A 22493-nucleotide genomic window follows, 5' to 3' on the forward strand; every position below is an offset into this window, starting at 1 on the left:
CTGTCCAAAGGTCACTAGGGGTTGAACCTATTACAACGTATAATACAGATTTGTGATAGTTTTCAAGCACATGCCTACATGCGCCCTCTCAAAACTAAGTGTCCTACTGAGTTCAATGATGCTTACTCCCAGGTAAGTGATTATAGGCTTGCAGCCTTAAAGTCACGAATTGGGAGAATAACCTCTGATAGGTCATATCTAGAGTAGGGATGTTTGAGGAATTTAGTTTTTGTGAATTTGGATGCAAACTGGTACACATTTCCTGGACTAATAGGTGGATTGGAATATAATTAGCCTTCAAATTTAGCACTTCTTTGAATTTTGTGATATTTTCTTTGCTCAAAAAAGGTGTAAAATGTGTTAAAAATATGTATCTTAGAATAAAAGATGTTTAGAATGATGTATATTTTAAAATAAATTTAAATATGCATTTTCCTGTGGATTCTAAACAGGACTTACAAATGAACACATGCAGGATTGACATGGTCTGGAAATAGACTGTCCCATCCATCCCTCATTTAGAATACAATCAGGTGCTGAGAAGTGGGGGCAGTGAGAAGAGATGAAGAAGAAATGAATAAGACTGTAGTGGATTCAGTGCACTGAAAGGAAAATATGGGGAGTGAATAGCAGTATAAGGGGTAGAAGTATTAGGCAAGACTCCAGGACTAAGCAGGTTATGGCAGGGTGTCAAGGAATTGCGCCTATAAACCTAATATATCTCAGCTTGGTAATGGTCTTAGCCAGGCACTACTTTTTAGAAGACTTGACATTTAGAAAACATGACATCGCAACCTTACCTGAAGGGCGCTGGGCATAATCTGAAAAGCAGCAGGCTTGAATCAAACAGAACTGGGTTGAAGACCAGAATCCTTACATTACATTGACATTGACGGCTACCCTAGTAATCAGTATTTAAAGACCATTTTAATGGTGAACTTCAAGGGATCAAATTACTTTAGTTTAGTAATCCTTACAATAGTCCTATAAGGCTGGTTAGCATTATTTTAGTTAGTATTGTGGCAGCCCATCAGAGGTTGATTGGCTGCAAAACAGGTCATATGCTGACATTCCATCTGATAGGAGGCATTTGAAGTTGTGCAAATTTTATAAAGTGGAAAGTGTGGCCTCTAGAAATAGGAGGGAATGTAGGGATTGGAAAAAAGATTCAAATTTAACTGAGGTAATGACATCTGCACTGTATATGTAGCAGCATCACAGGGGTTTAGCCAACTAAGTTCTACTCACAATAGACCCACTGAGCCTAAAGTCCTGTCCTAATTCCAGTGAGTTTACTCTGAGTAAAGCTAGCGTTGGCTACAACCCTCAGTGTTGGACTCTGCATTGGGTCAGTCTGGAAGAATTCCCAGCCACTGACTCTGTACTCAAGTAGAAACCATACTTCACCTTATAAATGTTTGTTAAAAGAGTGAAGAAAATATTGGTTTGATCACATTCACCCAATGATAGGAGTAGAGCTGAAGCAGAGTAGTGTTACCAGGTTCTTGACATCATTACTGCTCTGGAGTCTGCCCAGGGTCACTAACGGTGTCGCAAGGATCTCTGAGGGTTGCCCTCTGCCTTGGTGTGCTCCTCATGCCTTGCAAGCTCCTGACCGTGGGGCTGCCTTATTCCAGCAGTGCAGGACTAGTTTTTTTCAAATGCAGGGCCTTGAAAGGGGCTTACTCTGCTCCCTGTTTCTGGTGGCCCCAACAGTTGATCTTCAAGCCTCCTCCCATCTGGCTAGCCCAGCCACTTCATCTGAAGAATCTTGGTCACACCAGCCCAGTACTTTTCAACCAGTGCTTCTTGACATACCAAAAAAATGCGACCTGTAGAAGAGTCCTGTGCTAGATAGTGATGGAACCTTGCAGGGTTGTGTGGTGTCCCCCTCTTTTAGCTTTAGCTCTTATTGCTTACATTGAATATTTAAAACCTCTAGTCGTTATGATCACATATTCATTATTTTCTCTTAAGATTTGTGAAAGTTCTGGTGAATCTCTGGTGTCCTGTGAAGGAGAATGCTGCAGGGTCTTCCATACAGAATGCCTAGGATTGAGCTCACAGCCTGATGGGAAGTTCATTTGCCTGGAGTGCAAAAATGGTAAATGAGGGAATGACTTCTACCTTGTGAATTCTCCTGGTAGGAGTTCTGGAGGCTCTTGCTTGCCATTTGTTCAGCTTGGCTGTTGTGTTGCTGTCCTGGAGGGTTCACTAGCAAATATATTGGCTTCGTGTGTGTGTGTGTGTGTGTGTGTGTGTGTGTGTGTGTGTGTGTAAGCACATTAAACTGTTCAGGTTTCCCAGCCTGGATCTTGCTCTGTGGCACTATCTTGGCTAATTTGCTCCTTCTTTTCTAGCCACCGTCCATTAACTCAGCTTCCCCCCTTGCCACCCACTTTCTATTCGTACTGAGTAACTGGGGGAAATCGCCTTGATGGTCAGCTTTCTCAGCCTCAGAAAGCTGGCAGGAATATACAGTTGTCTTCCTTTCCTGTCCACTCTCTCTGAAGAAGTCTGCAGAGACCTAGGGCAGCTACTGCCTGTCATGGCTGCTTTGTTTCATACTCTCAGAATGTTTTACCCTAGGCTGGTCCTCTTTATTTCTCTTTTCTAAAGGACAGCATGCGTGCTTTTCCTGCAAGCTGCCTGGCAAAGACGTGAAACGCTGCTCTGTCAATGCCTGTGGCAAATTTTATCATGAGGTCTGCATCCGCAAGTTTGCTACGGCTGTTTTTGAGTCCCGAGGATTCCGTTGCCCCCAACACTGCTGTACTGCCTGCTCCATGGAGAAGGATATTCATAAAGCGAGCAAAGGTAAGACTCTTACTTGTTGTCTTTGGAGAAGAGCAGGAAACTGCAGACTCTCTGATGTGTTGCAGCAACAACCCCAAGGCGCTTAGACTGCTGCAGTTACCACTCAGCCTGTTTAGCTTGACCCTGGAAATAGGAAGAGCAGCATCAGGGACACTCTTCATAGCTGCCATTAAGGCAACCTCATAACGCTGGCCCAGGTATCCTGATACAAGGCTTCCCTGTGGTCATTGAATTACCTTGGAGAATGTGCTGTTTTATTCTCCCATGGCGCAAGGGCAGCCTGGTGTATCATATCTTGACGTTCATGCTGTGATGAAGGGCAGGTCAGAAATCTTTTAAATAAATAAAAAATGGTGTTGGTGGCCTTGAATTGAGGCTACCAATTCCTGTAGTTGGCTTGTGATGGAGGAACCCATTGCCAAGATCTGAAAGTGGATCAGCACATATTAGTCATACTCATTAACTTCAGTGGGTCTGTTTTGAGTAAAACTTAGTTGAGTACCACACAAAGCCACTTAGCAGTATATTTGTTTCACTGGTGAAATGTTTTCTTGTTGTGTAACAAGTTTTCACTATCCCAGCTGTTGTGTTGGATTCTTGTGCAACATTCAAACACCCGTCCACCAGTGTAAGACTCCTTGCACTAGTGGACGGAGAATGTTTGATGCAACTTATAATATCTGTATGTTTTCCTGCTCATGCACCAGACATGCCGGTATGCTGAGCTAGTCTCAGATTGTTATATCAGCAAGAAACTCAGCCAGGCACTTAATACGGGTGGCCATATTTCTGTTCTGGTTCTATCCAAGGAGTGAGAAGTAGTTACTGTATTAAGCTGTGTTGATGGCCTCTGGCTGTTTTTCATTGCTGTTGGCAGTGAACAAGAGAAGCCAAATATTAGGCTACCAACAAGTATAGCAGAGCTTGTTTCATTTTATTTTCAGTTACTTAACAGAATTTGCAGAGACCTTTTGGTACAGCAGACATAAAACCTGTACAGTAGGATGTGAAAAGAAGTGACGTTATATTTTGCTTGGTTATTGATATATTTTGTGTAAAACAATCTGTGTACCCTGTGCGTGAAGAAAAGTGGACCTGTCACTTAAAGAAGAAGGGGTAGCTGGAGGATTGCTCAATTGGGTTGAAACACATCTGCCTAACAAACATCCATTAGCGTTCCTAGCAGCCTTTATTGAATTAGGCCAGAGTTAGCTAGAATACATTTGAGATAAGCTATAGAGCAGGGCTGGGGAACCTGCAGCTCATGGGCCTAATGAGGCCCACCGGGCCATCTTGGCCAAGCCATGACCCCAACCCTACACATGTCATCAGGTGTGGGACGGGAGAAGGTGCAGCTGCACCAAAGGGGGTTTGCACACACTGTTAATCAGCAGCACCTGCACAGCCCTTTGCAAGAGATGATCACCTGATTGCCAGGATTTGGTAAGTGCCACACGGCTGTGTAAGTCCCAGCAGTCAGCTGATTGTCTGTGTGCCCACCTGTCATACTCTACATTGGGGAGGGGGGGCATAGAGATAAGGATCCAGCCCATCAGCCAGGTTCTGTTCCCCACCCTTGTTGTCGAGCATATGAATTCTCAGCCACAAAAAGGCACGTCGGATAGGGACTCTCAAGACTTTGGTGTACTGAGGCTCTTTTAGGTTGAAAAGGGGGGAGGGATCTCAGCCTCATCAAGATTAGTCAAAGCAAAGAAAAGGTTGACTCTTCTGCTAATGGCCCTCACTCTTGCAGTGGTGGAGCCATGTGGACAGAAAGGGTCTTTACCATGCTTTTGATGTGCAGGTGAAAGAGAGATTCTTTGGGAAATACTGGTGGTATTCACTGCTCCCTGTGTTGACAACCCAGCCATCTAGTTTTTCTAGATATGGGAGAGGGGAAGGCCAGAATCAGGGCACGAAAGCCTCACTTTGCAGGGGCGTGTGTGTGTGTGTGTGTGTGTGTGTGTGTAAGTAAGTGTGTAAGTAAATCTACTCTGATTCTGAGTTTGCAGCAGGTGTTTAAAGCTGCCTTCATAGACATGAGCACTAAAAATGTATTTATTTATTTATGGAAGCTGAGGTTCTTGGGAACCTGACCTCTGAGCATGATATGATGTGATAGATCTTTTCTGCACTCCTATGGAATAATCCCAATATGAATTTGGCTGTGCCCATTTACGGCTCATGTTAGGATTATCCAAAACAGGTTCTCCCCAGGGTGTGGGTGGAGTTGCACCCCTAGGGATGCAAAATGTCATTGCTTTTTGAAAACTGTTACATCATTATTAGGTATATCAAATGAAAATCAAAACTTCGTTGCAGACTTTGAAGTCTGTAGCCATGTTCTAAACATACTGTCCTATGGTGCATTTTATATTAAACAGGTCGCATGGTGAGATGTTTGAGATGCCCTATTGCCTATCACTCGGGAGATGGCTGTATTGCTGCAGGAAGTTTGTTTGTGTCATCCCACATTCTCATCTGTAGTAACCATTCCAAAAGGAGCAATCACTCTTCATCAGCTGTAAATGTAGGCTTTTGTTTCGTTTGTGCAAGAGGTGAGCTCTGTTTTTTTGTCTTCCTCTGTTTATATCTTTGGTGTTCAGTCCTTGATTTTGTTAAAAACTGAACTGTGAACCCCCACTCCCACCCCTTCTGCTCTGGGGGAATTATTTTTGTTCTCAAGTTTCCTTCTTGGCTATTGGATGTAGCATATTAATTTTCTACAGGCTTTTAGCTGCTAGTGCCCATTCTTAGACACGTTAGGAAGGATACCAAGGTGGTGCCTTCTGCTTCCCTGATGCCAGCGGCTGGAATTCTAATACTGACTTTTTCAGTCACTTTTGGCAGCCATGAATGTGTTCAGTTCATCATGTAAATCAAAACTGATCCTGCAGGTGGGTGGGTTATTCATAGATTAGAAAAAGGTCCCTTTTCAACCATGAAATACTTTTAAATATGAGTTAGAGGAAACACCACTTTTTAAGTTAAATATAAGTAGGAAGAGACTTCTGTTCTCTAATTCTAGTAGTTCTGAATCCGCCTTTACAAATTTTACTAATTTAAAGCATAGAGACTAGAATTGCATACACTTTGCTGGGAGTGAGCCCTATTGAATTCAATAGGGCTTTTTAGCAAACATTGCTAGGATTGCACAGTTGAGGTTGAGGAAGCCTGGACTAGAATCTAACAGGTACTGACAGCAACTACATTTGCCCTGTTGAAATGAGAAGAATATACCTGCATTGCCTGGTAGAATGCACCCCTTTCTGCTTGATTCCCCAAAGTTTCATCAATAGATGTCAATTAAAATTTTTTGAATGTTGTTTGTAAAGGCAGGTGAAGGGGAGAGAGACAGACATACAGAGACAGAGAACATAAACAGGTGTGGTGGAAATAACTAATTCATTTCCTCCTTGGGATATATTACATACAGGAGAGGCAATGATGCTGACACAGGGCGTGGAGGTAAACAGGAGACAAAGTTCATGTCCCTTTAAATAAATTTAATTTTTTCCAGAGGAATGGCGCCTGAAGGCTCAGAGGGAAACAGTAAGTTTTAGAGTGTTGAGCTTGAGCAGGGGTCCTTGGAGCAGTAAGAAAACCAAATAATTTCCAACATCTGGAGTGAATGGATCTAACTCCTTTTCAGTATGTTGTGACTGTCCTAAGCAGTCTTCATGCCAATGGAGTCACAGTTGTGGGCACAAACTATTTACATACCTCTAGCGTTGTTTGCTTCAGTTTCCTTTTACCTGTTGGGGTTGGGGGTTACTTCTTAGCTACCTTTCCCTCCAACTTTAAGATTGACTTCACTTTCATATTTACAAGCATGATTTAAAAAAATAAACACATCTGATAGGCGATCAAATTTAAAATAGCTAGAAATATCTAATATACAAGATCAAAACCTCTTAAATGGGTTGGCTGTTGCTAGCTTTTCCAAAACTTGTAGTTTTTAGATTCCAGCTCTTTTAGTGTTCAGAAAGGCAGGTGGCCACTTTGGTCATCCTACACTCCAGTCCTAAGTTAATTACATCACACTATGATTTCTGCCTACCTCTCTGGTCTGGGTTGGGTAAATTCTCCTGAACTTCTACTTTAGGACAGACAGAGGGAGCAGCTCTTTTGTTCTTATATCAAAAGGAGAATTAGCTGGTAATTTAAATGCTCTTAAGTAGCTAGTCATTTTAATTACTGTTCTGTATTGCTTTCAAAAGATTTTTATGTTCCCATACACTGCCCTGATGTTTTGCAAGGGGGTGATATGTAAATAAATCTATAAATAAAGAAAACAAAACTTATGAATTCAAGCAGCCAAAAGGCATAGACAGCCACATTAGAATAGGACTTGGTGCCTCAGCCGCTGCAGTGCTCAGGTTTCCCTCTTAATATGGGAAGATGCTGCACATGCTGTTGCATCGAGAAGCTTTCACATGGGGGCTCATAATCTTCATGGGTTGCCCCAGTTCACTGGAGAACCATTTGCCAACCTCCTGATGTGGAGACTGTCCACGTGGTTGAGCCAGTGCCCAAGGCAAGGCACCATGCCGACAAATTTTGAGCAGTTTCTGTCTTGGAGATGGTGACATAAACATTTTCTCTGAGAAATTACAGTTGGCCTTCAGAGTGGTGAAATTTGCTCTGTTGCAGTACTTGTGCAGTGAAGGAATAGCTTGTAGATTTCTACTTCCTAATTGAAAATTCTTTGCACGTTTTAAGATATATGCACACTATTTCTGAAAATCTTTGTTGGATAGTAGGCTATTGACAAGGTTTGCAGGGTGAGTTGTGGTTGCTACAGTAATAGAGTGCTGATGCAAACAACAGTGTATTTATTAGACATGCACAACAGCCATGAATGGGTTCTGACCTTCAAACACTTTGCTTTGTACCTAGTTGCCTACCTCTGATTACTGTTCTTTCTAGGCCGTTGCCTTCTCAGGTTCATGGTTTCAATTGTCCTTGGAAACCTTCATGGGGTGAATGGGGATGCTGGTACATTTTGTTCTCTCTTTCGTAAAAGTTGTTTCCCTTCCCAAATTTACTGGTTTTGATGTTGAGCAGTATTCTTCAAAAGCACAGCGATGTCTGTTGTGTTTCAAATTGCTCTGTCTGCTAGGACTGTCTAGTCTGTAGGTAAAAATATTAGGTATGCTATTAATCGTTGAAGTGTAAGGCAAATGAGAAAAAGGGAAAGTGTGGTTTTTGCCAAAAAAATTGTTACAGTTGACATTTTTAGTTTGGGGCAAAGGAAGCATGCAGAGTGGGTTGATTCCTTCTACCACCCAGGAAGGCAGAGGACATGTGATCAAACTTTTCATCCTAGCCCTGTAGATTCCTCCTCTGCTTGCTTCCTGCTTTTGTGCAGCCAACTGCTGGGGTCCTGTCATGCCTGACGCTGTCACTACAAAGTTTCAAGGCCAGCCAACAACAACAACAACAGAGGAGTCTGAGGAGCACTGACCTGCCCTCCAGCTCAGCTGATGCAAAGGGATAGCAAAGCAGGAGGAGGGTGCTCTCAGCACCATTATCTCAGCCTCTGCATCTTTGTAGCAGGTGTCATCTGCAGATGAGGAAAAAACATTTATATGGCAGTCCCTTTTCAGAGGATGGCAGGGCATCAAGCAGCCAACCCACATAGCTGCCTGCAGCTAACTTTAGCAGAATGCAGTGCCTTTTCAAAAATGCACCACAACTGCTCAAATGCTACACCCCATGTCGTCTTTGGGGTCTCCCTCCTCCATGGCTACTAAGTCCTTCACCTCCAGACTTTTTTTTTTAACTGAGGAACAATTTATTCATAGAATTTATGGGGCTATTATTGATGATTTCACCAATTAAATGTTAAAACAAAACAAAGAAGATAGATAGAAGATAGATTTCAAAAACACTTTAGAATGGCATCAGCACATTCAGAGTTTTCTGTCTCCCCCAGTCCCCAGACAGGAGGGATAGCTAGAAGCCAGACAAAAGCCCCCAGCTAAACAATCCATGCTGCTTGTTCACTCTTTATCAGAGGAACCTAATCAGTATTTGCCTGAACTCACATCTGCTGGCTTTCTATCCTCCTGCAGAATGTTGCCTCTCAGGGCTTCCCATACAGGCACCTCATTCTCCCCTCTTAATCAAGGGGACTTCCAACAACAGAGTAGCTTGGAGAAGGGAGCTAGAGAAGGGTCACTTGGCAGCATAACTGATGGGTAATCCACTACCAGACTTACTCATAATTATGATATTTTGCCTTTATTAGCAAAAGCCTTATTGTCACTTGGTTTACAACCTTGGCTCCTCAGCCATCAATGAGTTCCAGAGGCGTACTGGTGTTTTCTGAGTTCTGGTCAGCCTCCAAGGAAGTGCTCTTCCTCCTCCTCCTCTTCAGATGGTAGACTTGGAATGGGCTAGCTCCTTACAGAGCAAAAAGGCTGCTAAACTAGCTCACAGGTTCTACACTCTTTCTTCCCAACCAATGGAAAAACTAGAAATCCCAGTAGTAGATTCCCTGGGGACAGTCTTGTTGTCATGTGCTGTCTTACCTATGGATAATGAATGTTGCATTAAGAGCCTATTGAAAAGAAATCCAATGTGGCAGTCAAGAAATCTCATTCGGACTAAGCCCTGGCTTTAAGAGCCACTTCTACTTTCATTCTTTAATTATCATTTTATTTCTCTGACTTGCAAACCTTCAAAACAAGGATTTGGATGATAGAATCCTCCATAGAGCATTGACAAGGCTGGCCAAAGCCTGAGGCCTTGGCATTCATTGTAGATCCCACCCTGAATGCTTTGCCATTTTTCACCAGGTGATCACTGCTACTCTGGTAGAGGGAGTTCACCCCACACCTCCCATTTTAATCAGTGCCCTTTAACAGGATTTGTCTCTTTGGTGATGTGTACTCAAGCAACCCCTTGTAGAAACAAAGGACAAATGCATCCCAACAGGGGAGGGACAGCCTAGATATACTTATTACTCATTTCACCTCAGTAAAAGCTCATTTCACTACAGGGATTATAGAAACTGAAGCCCATATGGTGACACATATTCTAGGGCAGACCTGCTGAGCTGCCAGCCTTCCTCCAGTGGGAAGAAGATTGAAGTTGTTTCTCCTCACCTAGGAACCCTAATTGGACAACTGGGTGTTAAACCCAGTCACATAATTTTAGTCCAGACCAAAAGACTGTTTTTGACCATGGCCAGCCTTCTGGTCGGAGGTGAAACAGGTGATAACATCATCCAGAATCTGTTAGATATAGGGTTCATTGAGCCAGTTCCCTCAGAGGAATAATTCTCTGCTTTAGTCAGTCATCTTTGTTGACCCAAAGGAAAGAGGGAACTGGATGTCCATATTGGACTTGGAATATGTAAACAGTGTCAGGATTTATTGCAAGTTCAGGATGGAGTCCCTCAGGACCACCAGGGAGGCAGTTCACAAAGTGGACTCCATAGATTTAACAGGGCCATGCCTTCATATCCCCGTATCCTCTCTGTTTGGGCAACTCATGAGCTTTGTATACCAGCAGACAGGTAGACACTGATATCAGTAGCATCCTTTCACCTCCTGCTCTTTGGGTCTTTATCCAGGAACAGAGCACGACAGGACTTACAGAAAACTTTGGCTTCATTATAAACAAGCAGAAAAGCCATCTCTACCCACCCAGAAGCTTATGGCACATGGGAGCAGTTCTAGACCCAGAAAAAAGAATTTAATGTGCTTTTCGCAGGAGAGAAACCAGAACTTTCTTGCAAACATCAGACCACTACTTTTTCTAGCAGTGCTCTTCTCATGGAGATTTGCAGGGCAGCCATAAGGAAATCCTTCATGTTCACCAAACATTTTTACCTCCACTGAGTTGGCTTTGGGGGAGAGAGTGCTCTAGCGTGTTCTCCCTCTGCTTGAACTGTGAAGAGATACAAGATTTAGAACCTCAAAGCCAATGTGAGAGCATTTGGGTCAAAATTAAGGGAGAGAAGAATAGCAGAGACCTCATTGTGGGAGTTTACTATAGATCCCCAAGCCAAACGGAGGACATAGATGATGCCTTCCTGGAACAGATGGCCAAGCATGCAAAAGGAAGGGAGATAGTAGTAATGGGGGACTTCAATTACCCGGATATTTGTTGGACGTCAAACTCAGCCAAGAGCATAAGGTCAAACAGATTCCTCACTGGCCTTGCAGACAACTTCATTGTCCAGAAAGTGAGAGAAGCAACAAGAGGAACAGCCATTTTAGATCTGGTCCTAACCAATGTTGATGACCTGGTTAGTGGGGTAGAAGTGGAAGGATCATTAGGCGCGAGTGATCATGCTCTTCTGAAGTTTACTATACAGCGGAAAGGAGCAGCCAAGCATACTAGGACTCAATTTCTTGACTTTAAGAAAGCCGACTTCATAAAACTTAGGGAAGTGCTGGGTGAGATCCCATGGACAGCAATACTAAAAGGAAAGGGAGTTCATGATGGCTGGGAGTTTGTTAAGAGGGAGATAGTAAAAGCACAACGTCAGGCAATACCAATGAGACGGAAACATGGAAGGTGCCTAAAGAAGCCAGGGTGGCTATCTAAAGAACTTTTAACTGAATTAAGATTAAAAAAGGATGTGTACAAAAAATGGAAAAGGGGGGAAACCACCAAAGAGGAATTCAAACAAATAGCCAGCACGTGTAGACACAAAGTCAGAAAAGCTAAAGCACAGAATGAACTCAGGCTTGCTAGAGAGGTTAAAAGCAACAAAAAAGGCTTTTATGGGTATGTTCGTAGCAAAAGGAAGAACAAAGAAACAGTGGGGTCACTCAGAGGAGAAGATGGTGAAATGCAAACAGGGGACACAGAAAGGGCTGAACTCCTCAATGCCTTCTTTGCCTCAGTCTTCTCCGATAAAGAAAACAATGCCCGACCTGAAGAATTTGGAGCAAATGATTCAGCAAAGGAAACACAGCCCAGAATAACTAAGGAGACAGTACAAGAATATTTGGCTAGTTTAGATGTATTCAAGTCTCCAGGGCCAGATGAACTGCATCCAAGAGTATTAAAAGAACTGGCAGATGTGATCTCAGAACCACTGGCAGTCATCTTCGAGAAATCCTGGAGAACAGGCGAAGTCCCGGCAGACTGGAGGAGGGCAAATGTCCCTATTTTCAAAAAGGGGAAAAGAGAGGACCCAAATAATTACCGCCCAGTCAGTCTGACATCAATAGCAGGGAAGATTCTGGAGCAGATCATTAAGCAAACAGTCTGTGAGCACCTAGAAAGGAATGCTGTGATCACCAATAGTCAGCATGGATTTCTGAAAAATAAGTCATGTCAGACTAACCTGATCTCATTTTTTGACAGAATTACAAGCCTGGTAGATGAAGGGAACTCAGTGGATATAGCCTACCTTGATTTCAGTAAGGCATTTGACAAGGTGCCCCATGATATTCTTGTAAAGAAGCTGGTAAAATGCGGTCTTGACTCTGCTACCACTCAGTGGATTTGTAACTGGCTGACTGACCGAACCCAAAGGGTGCTCATCAATGGTTCCTCTTCATCCTGGAGAAGAGTGACTAGTGGGGTGCCACAGGGTTCTGTCTTGGGCCCGGTCTTATTTAACATCTTTATCAACGACTTGGATGATGGACTCAAGGGCATCCTGATCAAATTTGCAGATGACACCAAACTGGGAGGGGTGGCTAACACCCCAGAGGACAGGATCACACTTCAAAACGACCTTGACAGATTAGAGAACTGGGCAAAAACAAACAAAATGAATTTTAACAGGGAGAAATGTAAAGTATTGCACTTGGGCAAAAAAAATGAGAGGCACAAATACAAGATGGGTGACACCTGGCTTGAGAGCAGTACATGTGAAAAGGATCTAGGAGTCTTGGTTGACCACAAACTTGACATGAGCCAACAGTGTGACGCGGCAGCTAAAAAAGCCAATGCAATTCTGGGCTGCATCAATAGGAGTATAGCATCTAGATCAAGGGAAGTAATAGTGCCACTGTATTCTGCTCTGGTCAGACCACACCTGGAGTACTGTGTCCAGTTCTGGGCACCACAATTCAAGAAGGACACTGACAAACTGGAACGTGTCCAGAGGAGGGCAACCAAAATGGTCAAAGGCCTGGAAACGATGCCTTATGAGGAACGGCTAAGGGAGCTGGGCATGTTTAGCCTGGAGAAGAGGAGGTTAAGGGGTGATATGATAGCCATGTTCAAATATATAAAAGGATGTCACATAGAGGAGGGAGAAAGGTTGTTTTCTGCTGCTCCAGAGAAGCGGACACGGAGCAATGGATCCAAACTACAAGAAAGAAGATTCCAGCTAAACATTAGGAAGAACTTCCTGACAGTAAGAGCTGTTCGACAGTGGAATTTGCTGCCAAGGAGTGTGGTGGAGTCTCCTACTTTGGAGGTCTTTAAGCAGAGGCTTGACAACCATATTTCAGGAGTGCTCTGATGGTGTTTCCTGCTTGGCAGGGGGTTGGACTCGATGGCCCTTGTGGTCTCTTCCAACTCTATGATTCTATGATTCTATGATTCTATGAACTTCAGCCACTGTTCATTTTCTGTTTCCCTCCCTTGTGATCAGGGCAGCTTTTGCACACATCACACTATCGGATGCTCCTTTACTCTAAACTGAGAAAGGAACTTGGGGCACTTATCTTCTTTTGGGGGGTGAACAAGGCATCCAAGGCTCACTCTACCACAGCCAACCTCTAGCACTTATTGGACACTCCTGAACAGTTACATCTGCTGAGGCCTCTGGCTGGCATCAGGTCCCCTGGAGCTCCAGTTCTTTACACTTCTCAGCAAACTCTTCCTCAAGCTTGGCCATATAGGGCAGAGCTGAGAAGGAGTCTACATGACCAGGCTGAGCTGCAAAGGTTTGCTCACATGTTCTCTAATTTTCTGGGTGGTAAGAGTCAGCCCACCTGATTGGGTTTTTCTTCACTCCAAACCAGAAGGGAACCTTCATGGTAAGTGTCCAATGTTCCTTTTGTATTGTGGTTTAGTGAACATAATAATGGGACTCCCATCAGCTCCAACTAGCACAGCGGGCTAAATGGGGCTCTTGTGTGATCCAAAGGCACACAGGATGGCACATTAATACCCTGCCTGCTCCCTGACTAATGACATTCTGTCAGTCCCATCAACCTCACAAGCATGTGGGGGGTGCACCAGAGATAGAGCTTCATCTGTGGCTGGTCCCATATTGTGGAATTCCCTCTCAGGAGAGGCTAGACTGGCTCCCTCTTTGCTATTCTTGCAGACGATGCTGGTCACTGGGCTGATGTAAGGGCACATTGGATTTCAATTGCTACTTCTAAATGTGTTTTGATATATTTAAACTATTGGGTTTAACTTGTTAATTTTTATTACTGTATATTTTGTGATGCTATTTTTTAATGTTGGAAGCCGCCTTGAATCCCAACATTAGAGAAAGGTGGAATAGTAATACATTGAATAATAAGAACAAGGAGAAAAAATACTTTCTTGTACGTTGACTTGTTGATCTGGTTTTCACAGAGATGTATTTCTTGACGGTTCTGTAATGAAGGCTGTAATCCAAGACACAGTTACCTTGAAGTCAAGGGGGCTTACTTCTAAGTAGGCATGTTTAGGATTTTTTTAAAAGAAAAAATGCATTGAAGAATAGCTTTCAGTACTTTGCAGCTATATCCTGCATTTACTTTTGAGATGTATTGGTCACTGTTAGGAACACGTGTTTCAGAGACAACAACTTTGGAAGTGTAACAAGGCTTTGAGAGAGTATAGTGTAGTCTTGCCATGCGAGGGTATAAAATGGAGACTTGTCCCAAATCTGAGTAAAATGGATGAATTCTTAGCTTTTGTAATAAAATTTTAAGATTCCCAAAGTGTTCTGTTGATTATCATGTGTGCCTTCTGTAGTTTGAAGACAAAAGTTTATGTTGGCCACATTTCCATGTAAGGCTAACCCCAAAATTCTGGGGTGCTTTGCTGCTAACAAAAAGGAGGAATAAAGCTAACCAGAATTTTAGTGGCCTGCAGTGTTGATTTTGCTGCATGGTTTATAATCATGTTTATAATGATTTTTTCCTGATCTTTCTCTGGGTTTGCCTCCTAGCTTGGCTGATAGCAGTTCTAGTAAATACTGGGGTCCCTGAGAACAAATACAATTCAGACATCTCATGATAATTGTTTGTGCGTTACTCCTCAACATACGTACATTTTTGTGTAGGAAACCAACATTTAATGTTGAGACTGCAGTATGCACTTCATAACATAAGCTTTTTAAATGGAACTGGCATGCGTGGAATGTTTAACTTAGCGTGGCTTGCCTCCCTTGCCTTAGTCACCAGAGGAATAGACTTCAGGTTCTTCCTATGAAGCCTTTGCACATTCACAAATTTTATAGCCTTGATGGCTTAGAATCTTGGGGCTGTATCCAGTGTTTTTCTTACTCAGTAACTTAGGTCCATTAATTTCAGTGGGTATGCTCTAAGTGAATTAGTTGTATATGGCCCCTTTTTCTTGAAAGATCGTGCTCTCTAGCATGTAGATTCCATGCAGCATAGATGTGCACTGATCAATATGTATGTTTTACACTTTTAATTTGTGTAAGGAGGAAGAAGTAAAGAAAGAAAAAGTTCTGTTGAAGCTGGAAGTCAGGAGAAACTGTCCCCTTTGCCATGAGAGTTGCCAAACCTAGGATGCTTTGGTTGAGGAGACTTTTAATTAAATCATGCTTTGTGTCCTGCAGTTGTTTCTGGAAAAGTCATTTTATTGTTTTTCATCCCTTTTGTATATTGGGGTCTTTCCTTAGTCACTGGAGACTGGTAAAAATTAAAAGAAACTATGCTCCAGTGTTAACTTACTGGAGAGAAATCTCAATCTGGTGAGACTCTCTAAAATATATCCGTGTGGGGGTACTGTGGGGGGGGGGAGTAATGGCTGCATTTTGGCATAAATGGTTTGATATGTATGTGCAGATGACTTGTGCTTTGCTGCTTCACTAGTGGCTACAACAAATCACAATCCCTGTGCAAGGTTACCTTCAACCTGGGGAATGTGCTTTATTTCACTCCAGACAAGCCATGATCTGAGGCTGAGGTTTGTTCATGTCTCCGCAGGGGTGGTTTGTTAGATCCCTGGTTTGGACATAATGCTGTTCCCATTCCTGCCAGGGCAGACGTGAAACAGGAGCCACCTGCATGTTCTATGGCAAACCGCTCACGATGGTTTACCATGACATGTGAAATGTCTGATCCCCATTTTACTGCATTTATTTGATCATGATGCCTCCCTTACACCACAACCATCCAACCCCCCTACTCATTCTTCCTAATGATGATTTGGGGAAAGGAATACTCAGATAAACATGGCACATCAATCAGATGTTGTTGAGTCTAACAATTTCACCAGGCTGAAATTGCTCCCGTGAAGCAACATCTAAGAAGGGCATTGATTCAGGACTGCATTGTGCAGCAGAAGTTGCAGCCAAGCTCTGAATCCTCTCTAGGTGATTCTTAACGTGGCTGTGGCTTACGTGTGGTCTTAAGTTCTTAGCCCCTGTTGATGGGATTGGCAGCATGTTTCCCAATTAGCTGCCTTTCCTTTCTGAGGGTAGATCGGTTATAGGGAAAGTCACAGATGTGTTTTCTCAAGTGTGCAGGTTAAAATAGAGCACATGTGAAAAACAATGTTGGACCTATATCTTATCTTTAATCCTATATACTTAGGCACATAGATGCTATCTTATTCAACATAACAACCTCTCCGTAGACATAGAACCGTTTTCTCTCTCACTTTTTCTTTTTCCTCATCACATCACTTTTCTTTCCATACTTAAAACATAAGTAAAATATGCATAGTAGGTGTTTAATTTGGTTTTATTTTATTTTTCTCCTTATGGAATCATGGGTAGCTTCATTGCAACTCATTTCTTTCTGTTTGTTTCGTATAGGGCTGATAGTGCAGGATCATTCAGACCCCCTGTTCAGTTCATATGCCAATAAGTCCCACTACCTACTGAATGAATCAAATCGTGCTGAGTTGATGAAATTACCTATGATTCCTCCTTCTTCGTCAGCTTCCAAAAAGAAATGTGAGAAAGGTAACCAAAATAGCTTCTTTCTCTTTTTAATTTTCTTTCACTTTCCTGCTTTTCCTTTCTTTTTGTTTGCTTTTAAAAACAAATCAAGCTCTCTATGCTCATCCAGCACCTTCTTGTTGCGCTTGATAAACTTCACTCATTGCTTATTGTGAGTGTGCATTCATGTTGGCAAAAATATTACAAAGGGGCTTAAAATAATTGCTAAATTCCGCTCTGTTACTGAGCTGCACTTTACCAACCAAATCTAATAGACTTTCCTGAAAGCCGTGAGACAGAATCTGTTTTGTCTTTGTGTTGCATGTTAACCACACTAAATGAGAGAAATGCCCATTTGAGCCTCGTTCAGACCTGTTTCACAGCCAGAATGGGATTGCCTAGAGGTTGCAAGTATGTTAGCCAGTGACTCCAGGAGAAGATTTTTGGTGCCGTGATTTGTAAGATCACCAAGACCCCTTTTCAAGCCATCAATCGTATGGGGCTGCCATGTATTTGAACCAATCCTTGCCATTTCTGCCTGGATGGCTTTCATATTTCTCAACTGCCATTTTTCTGTAGAGAACCCTTTGCTCGACTTATTCAGTCTCCATGAGGAAGAAGGCAGCCTTTTAATTGCTTATTTCTTAGGCAGCTAGATAGCTTTTGCTGGTTTAATTCCCAGAAGATTCCTTCTGACCAGTTGTCGCCACTTAAGGAGGATAAGGCTATCAATGACTATTTATTGCCTCCAGCATCACAGGCAGTGTGTCCTCTGAACACCTGAGTAGGAGAGGGTTGTTGTGCTCATGTCCTGCTTGTGGGATTCTCATAGATATCTCACTAGCCACATGAGAACAGAATGCTGGACTGCTGCTAATAAATAATACCCACGCCTTTGGCCTGATCCAGCAAAGCTGTTCTTATGTTCTTATCCCCTCATCCATTTTCATTAATGTGGTATAACAGAATGGGCATATTACACACAGCTGATTTGTTTCTCTACCTCTCCCTGGAACAATACTTCTCATGGGGGTTCCTAAGAAACTACATTTGAAGAAGCAAATTTAGTCCTTCCAGCAAGAGACAGTTGGGAATAGGAAGGATGGCTTTAAAAATGTGGTCACCTGATGCTACTGAATAATTCTCTTAAGGGCTTCACATGTAGAAATGACTCTTGCAAAGTTGTAATCTTTCTTTAAATTTCCAAAGATTCACAATTGCTGTTTAATTTTGAGACTCAGAAAGGACAGAAGACGAGCCAGGTGACAACTCTGCAACAGTCCTTCAGTTCAAATGAGAACAAGAGTAGGACACCAGTTTTGAAGGAATTTGGAGAGGTTCCATGCATGTATAGACCCTATCTATCCACAGGAGAAGCTTACCCAGCCATCTGCCATGTTCCCTGCCTTCACTTCCACTTGGCACATATAACTCTTAGGAAAACATGAGGTTGCATCCAACATAAGACAAACTCAAAGTAGATCCACTGAAATTAATAAACACGGCTAGTTGAGGTCTGTTAATTTCAGTGGGTCTATTCCAAGTAGATGCTAGTTGGATAAGAACCCATAATGTTCACTATGAGGACTTTGGTTGGGCCTGCCTCCTCAACTGCATGTGAGCTGTACACAGTTGGAGCCTTGTCCAAACTAGGGCTTTTGTCTGTGAAGTTTGGAAAACAGCTTCTATTGTTTCTGAGTGCTTGAACTCTCCAAAAGAGTGTTGACCTGGTTCCCTTTGCTAATAGCTCACTCACCTTGTTGCTGTTCTTAAGCTAGTCTCCATCACTGAGAGACTTGAGACACTCAGAATTATTTTGAGCCCTCTTTATGCTTAGCTTCAGCAAATCTTACTAATGCATTGTAAGAGCCAATTTCCTGCTTAGCAGTGGAAAATTGTGTGTGTGTGTGTGTGTTTTGTTGGTTGTTTGCTTTGGTTTTCACATCTTTTTGACATTTTACCTTGTTTGGGCATTTTTTTCAATGATTGGAGCTGTATTTCCTCTGAAATGGTGTTTACACTTTTAGAATTAATTGTGGGATTTTGAAATGAAAGGGAAATCAAGCATTTTAGGCTTTATTGCATCCACAGCAGAGGAAATATAGTAATTATTTTGTTGTTGTTTTAACAAACTCTTTTTTGAGCTCTATAACAACCAGTGCAATCACAGCTTTGAAAGTCTATAGGTGGACAAGATTTTCTGACAGCCTTTTGGAAAACATGAATCCAAATTTCTCCAGATACTAAAAAGTCCCACAAAAGCAGCTTAATGCTGTGTCCTAAATTTTGAGGGGGCCCCCAGCTTTGCAAGAGTGCTTGTTTGCTATCAACAACATATTTGAACAAAAATCAAGTCCCCACTTGCAAATATCCCCATCCGTTAGTATAAATATTTAACTACTTCAAAATACAGGTAGCTCGTGCAGATGTGATGTCCCTGATCACACTGGTTTGAAGCTTCCCATAGTAAGAGCCAACCTTGGTGCAGATGTCAGGCTACTGTGTGGTTTGCTCCAAAAGCAGAAAAGTAGGGAAAGTGTTTGGAGGGAGGGATGCGCAAGTGAGTTTAGCCTGCTGTGCACTTTAGAGAAGGGAATTGTTACATCTGCACAAGCCACGTAGTGCAGGAAACCTTTGTTTTGGAGAGTCAGCAAAGATTTGCAATTTAGAGATAATAGAATTTATTTTTCTCTTGTATCGTTTTTGAAGCAGAAAAAAATTGATCAACCTATAGGCTGACTTTTATGCACTAACTGATTGCTAAGGGATTCAGTCATGGCAATGCTGGTTTAAAACATATTACAACCAGTCATTTATCTGAAATATTGGCATCTCTTAATATTAAGACTGCCTAAGAAAAGGAAACTTCCACATAGTTTTTTTTATATTCAAAAGTAGGTCTGATTTGGCTGTATAACATAAAAAGTTGATGTACTTTAGCAAATCACATGGCTTGGGAGGTGTTTTTTTTATTAGTCTTGTACATACAGAATATGTGTTTTTAAATCCAGCATTGTAAATTTGACTTGATCCTTTTGTTTTGCCGTTTGTATTGTATGGGTTGGTAATCCTGGGCATATTGCACTTGAGAGACGGTGAATCTTGCCCGCCACCTTTAACTATAAACTGAGCAATGTTGTTTGTTTAAAGGTGGGAAGCTGTTGTGCTGTGAATCATGTCCAGCGTCCTTCCACCCGGAATGTCTCAACATCGAGATGCCAGAGGGCTCCTGGAACTGCAATGACTGCAAAGTGGGCAAGAAGCTACGGTACAAGCAGATTGTTTGGGTCAAGCTGGGAAACTACAGGCAAGTGAAGCCCAACTCAAAATACTTTGTGGTTATCCCATTACTACTACTACTACTACTACTCTAGCAACAGCCAAGGCGACATTTTTCCACCTTCGCCGCATCAAGCAGTTGGTCCCTTACCTTTCCCGCCCCGACCTGGCCACAGTGATCCATGCGACGGTCACCTCCAGGCTTGACTACTGTAATTCGCTCTACGCGGGGCTGCCCTTGAAGCTGTCCCAGAAACTCCAGCGGGTGCAGAATGCTGCAGTGAGGCTCCTCACGGGGTCTCTGCCATGGGAGCATATTCACCCAGTGCTTTTCAAACTGCACTGGCTCCCGGTAGAGTACAGGGTCAGATTTAAGGTGCTGCTTTTGCCCTTTAAAGCCCTTCAAGGCCTAGGACCCTCGTACCTACGGGACCGCCTCTCCCGCTATGCCCCACGGAGAGCCTCAAGGTCCATAAATAGCAGCACCCTAGAGGTCCCGAGCCCTAAGGAAGTTAGATTAGCCTCAGCCAGAGCCAGGGCCTTCTCAAAGGCCTGGTGGAACGCTCTGCCTCGTGAGACCAGGGCTCTGTAGGATCTGATTTTTTCCTGCAGGGCCTGTAAGGCAGAGGTGTTCCGCCTGGCCTTTGGCTTGGAGCCAATTTGATTCCCTCCCCCTCTTTCTTTTTCCTTTCCTTCTCCTCCTGCGATGAGGCTACATTTCAATGTTTCAATATTTTAATGTTGTATTTTAATTTTGTTTTTAAGTTGTAATCATTCTGTCAGGGAAGAGTTAGAAGTTTCCAGTTTCTCAGAGGGAGAAAGCATTCCCCAAGGGGGGGGAGGAGCAGAAGAGAGCAAGAGGAACAAGAGGGAGGGACCGGCTGTTCCCAGGAAAGGCAAGGCTTCAGTTCTAGCTCAGATTGGGAGGAGGGGAGATCCAAGCCAGCTCTAGCCAGGAGGGTAGGAAAAAGAGCAGGAAAGTGAAGGAAAGGGCGCCTTCGCCATTTTGAGAGTGGCTGGTCACCGAGAAGCAGAGCTCAGAAGGTAGCTGAAAGAAGTGACGCTGAGGAAGAAGAGTTAAGAACCGTTTATAAGATTGTTTTGTTAATACGCAATAAAAAGTTATAAAAGAACAAGAAGTGTTTGTGTGGTGATCGGAAGAGGACAACGACCAGGCCTGACACATTCAACTTGTTTTTATTATTGCTTGTAAGCCGCTCTGAGCCCAGCCTTGGCTGGGGAGGGCGGTGCATAAATAAAAATTAGTATTATTATTATTATCATGATTTCTTTTTTAAAACTATACAGGTAACTCACATCTTATGCAGGGGTTATGTTTCTAAATTGCTCAAAGCCTCCACAACCCCTAGAACTGCTCCCACCTCCTGAGATCTGGCTGTTAAGCCCTCCGGCTTTCTTACTGGGGTCTCAGGAAACACCACTTGTCCTCACGCAGCCTCCTTCCCTCAGCAGCGTTCCTCAGTCATCTTCTAGCTGCTGCTGCTGCTGCCGCCTCTCCTTCCTTGACTGCTGCTGCTCTTTCTGTTCTATCCCTGCAAACTCGCAAACTTTCTTTTAAAAAAGAACATCTTTACCCCACCCTGGCTCTGCTTTCTGGTTTTTCCTGTTCTCTTTGTATCTGGAAAGCCCAGCATGGAGAAAGCTGTTAAGCCCTCCAGCTTGCTTACAGTAGCGGGTCTCTTAGCAGCTTTCTCCACACCGCGTTCTCCATGCTGCTGCTGGGCTCTTTCCTGGGGCTGCTGGGCTCTGGTTACCCCATGCAGAGGAGCCCAGCCCGAGGGACAGGATTTGTGTGAGTCACTGTTTCCGAGCCAGCCTTGCAGAAAGGAAGAGGAAGGGGGATGTAGGGGGGTTACTATTCTGCTTAGACCACCCACTGGCCCTTCTCTCTGCCTACTCCACACACTTTGTATTTAATTCATTATTTTCTGGCCAAGCGTGCAAAGCTGCAATCACATAAGTGAAATTAGCAAAAGATGTGGGTTACCTGTACAAAATACTTTGCAGATTTTATTTTTCGTCGTATTTGTATTCTTCCCCTCTTCTCCGGAGCATAGTGCAGCTGGGGGAGGCGGCATTCCCTCTTTTTATATTCACAGTAAGAGTGAAAGATTTTGAATTCTGGTGCTGGAGGAGACTCTTGAGAGTCCCATGGACTGCAAGAAGATCAAACCTCTCCATTCTGAAGGAAATCAGCCCTGAGTGCTCACTGGAAGGACAGATCCTGAAGCTGAGGCTCCAAGACTTTGGCCACCTCATGAGAAGAGAAGACTCCCTGGAAAAGACCCTGATGCTGGGAAAGATGGAGGGCACAAGGAGA

At 43.2% G+C, this 22493-nt stretch overlaps 2 protein-coding genes across 5 annotated transcripts in view; one reads left to right on the forward strand and one right to left on the reverse strand.

The window, feature by feature from the left end:
• LETM2 (leucine zipper and EF-hand containing transmembrane protein 2) overlaps positions 1-22493 on the reverse strand; it is a 267600-nt gene that overhangs the window by 91697 nt on the left and 153410 nt on the right. The gene's annotated exons all lie outside the window — the stretch shown is intronic.
• Positions 1-22493, forward strand: part of NSD3 (nuclear receptor binding SET domain protein 3) — an 82835-nt gene that overhangs the window by 40984 nt on the left and 19358 nt on the right. Inside the window, exons 12-16 of one of the 4 annotated variants that reach the window (XM_081171369.1) lie at positions 1978-2104; positions 2620-2817; positions 5202-5375; positions 16874-16897; positions 20024-20180. In XM_081171369.1, the coding sequence (XP_081027495.1) occupies positions 1978-2104; positions 2620-2817; positions 5202-5375; positions 16874-16897; positions 20024-20180 (680 nt within the window). Of the gene's footprint in view, positions 1-1977; positions 2105-2619; positions 2818-5201; positions 5376-16747; positions 16898-20023; positions 20181-22493 lie in introns of all 4 variants that reach the window. The other 3 variants (XM_081171368.1, XM_081171370.1, XM_081171371.1) reach the window with 3 other exon arrangements.

The sequence above is a fragment of the Podarcis bocagei genome (assembly GCF_964188305.1).
Source record: "Podarcis bocagei genome assembly, chromosome: 15".
NCBI lineage: Eukaryota > Metazoa > Chordata > Lepidosauria > Squamata > Lacertidae > Podarcis > Podarcis bocagei.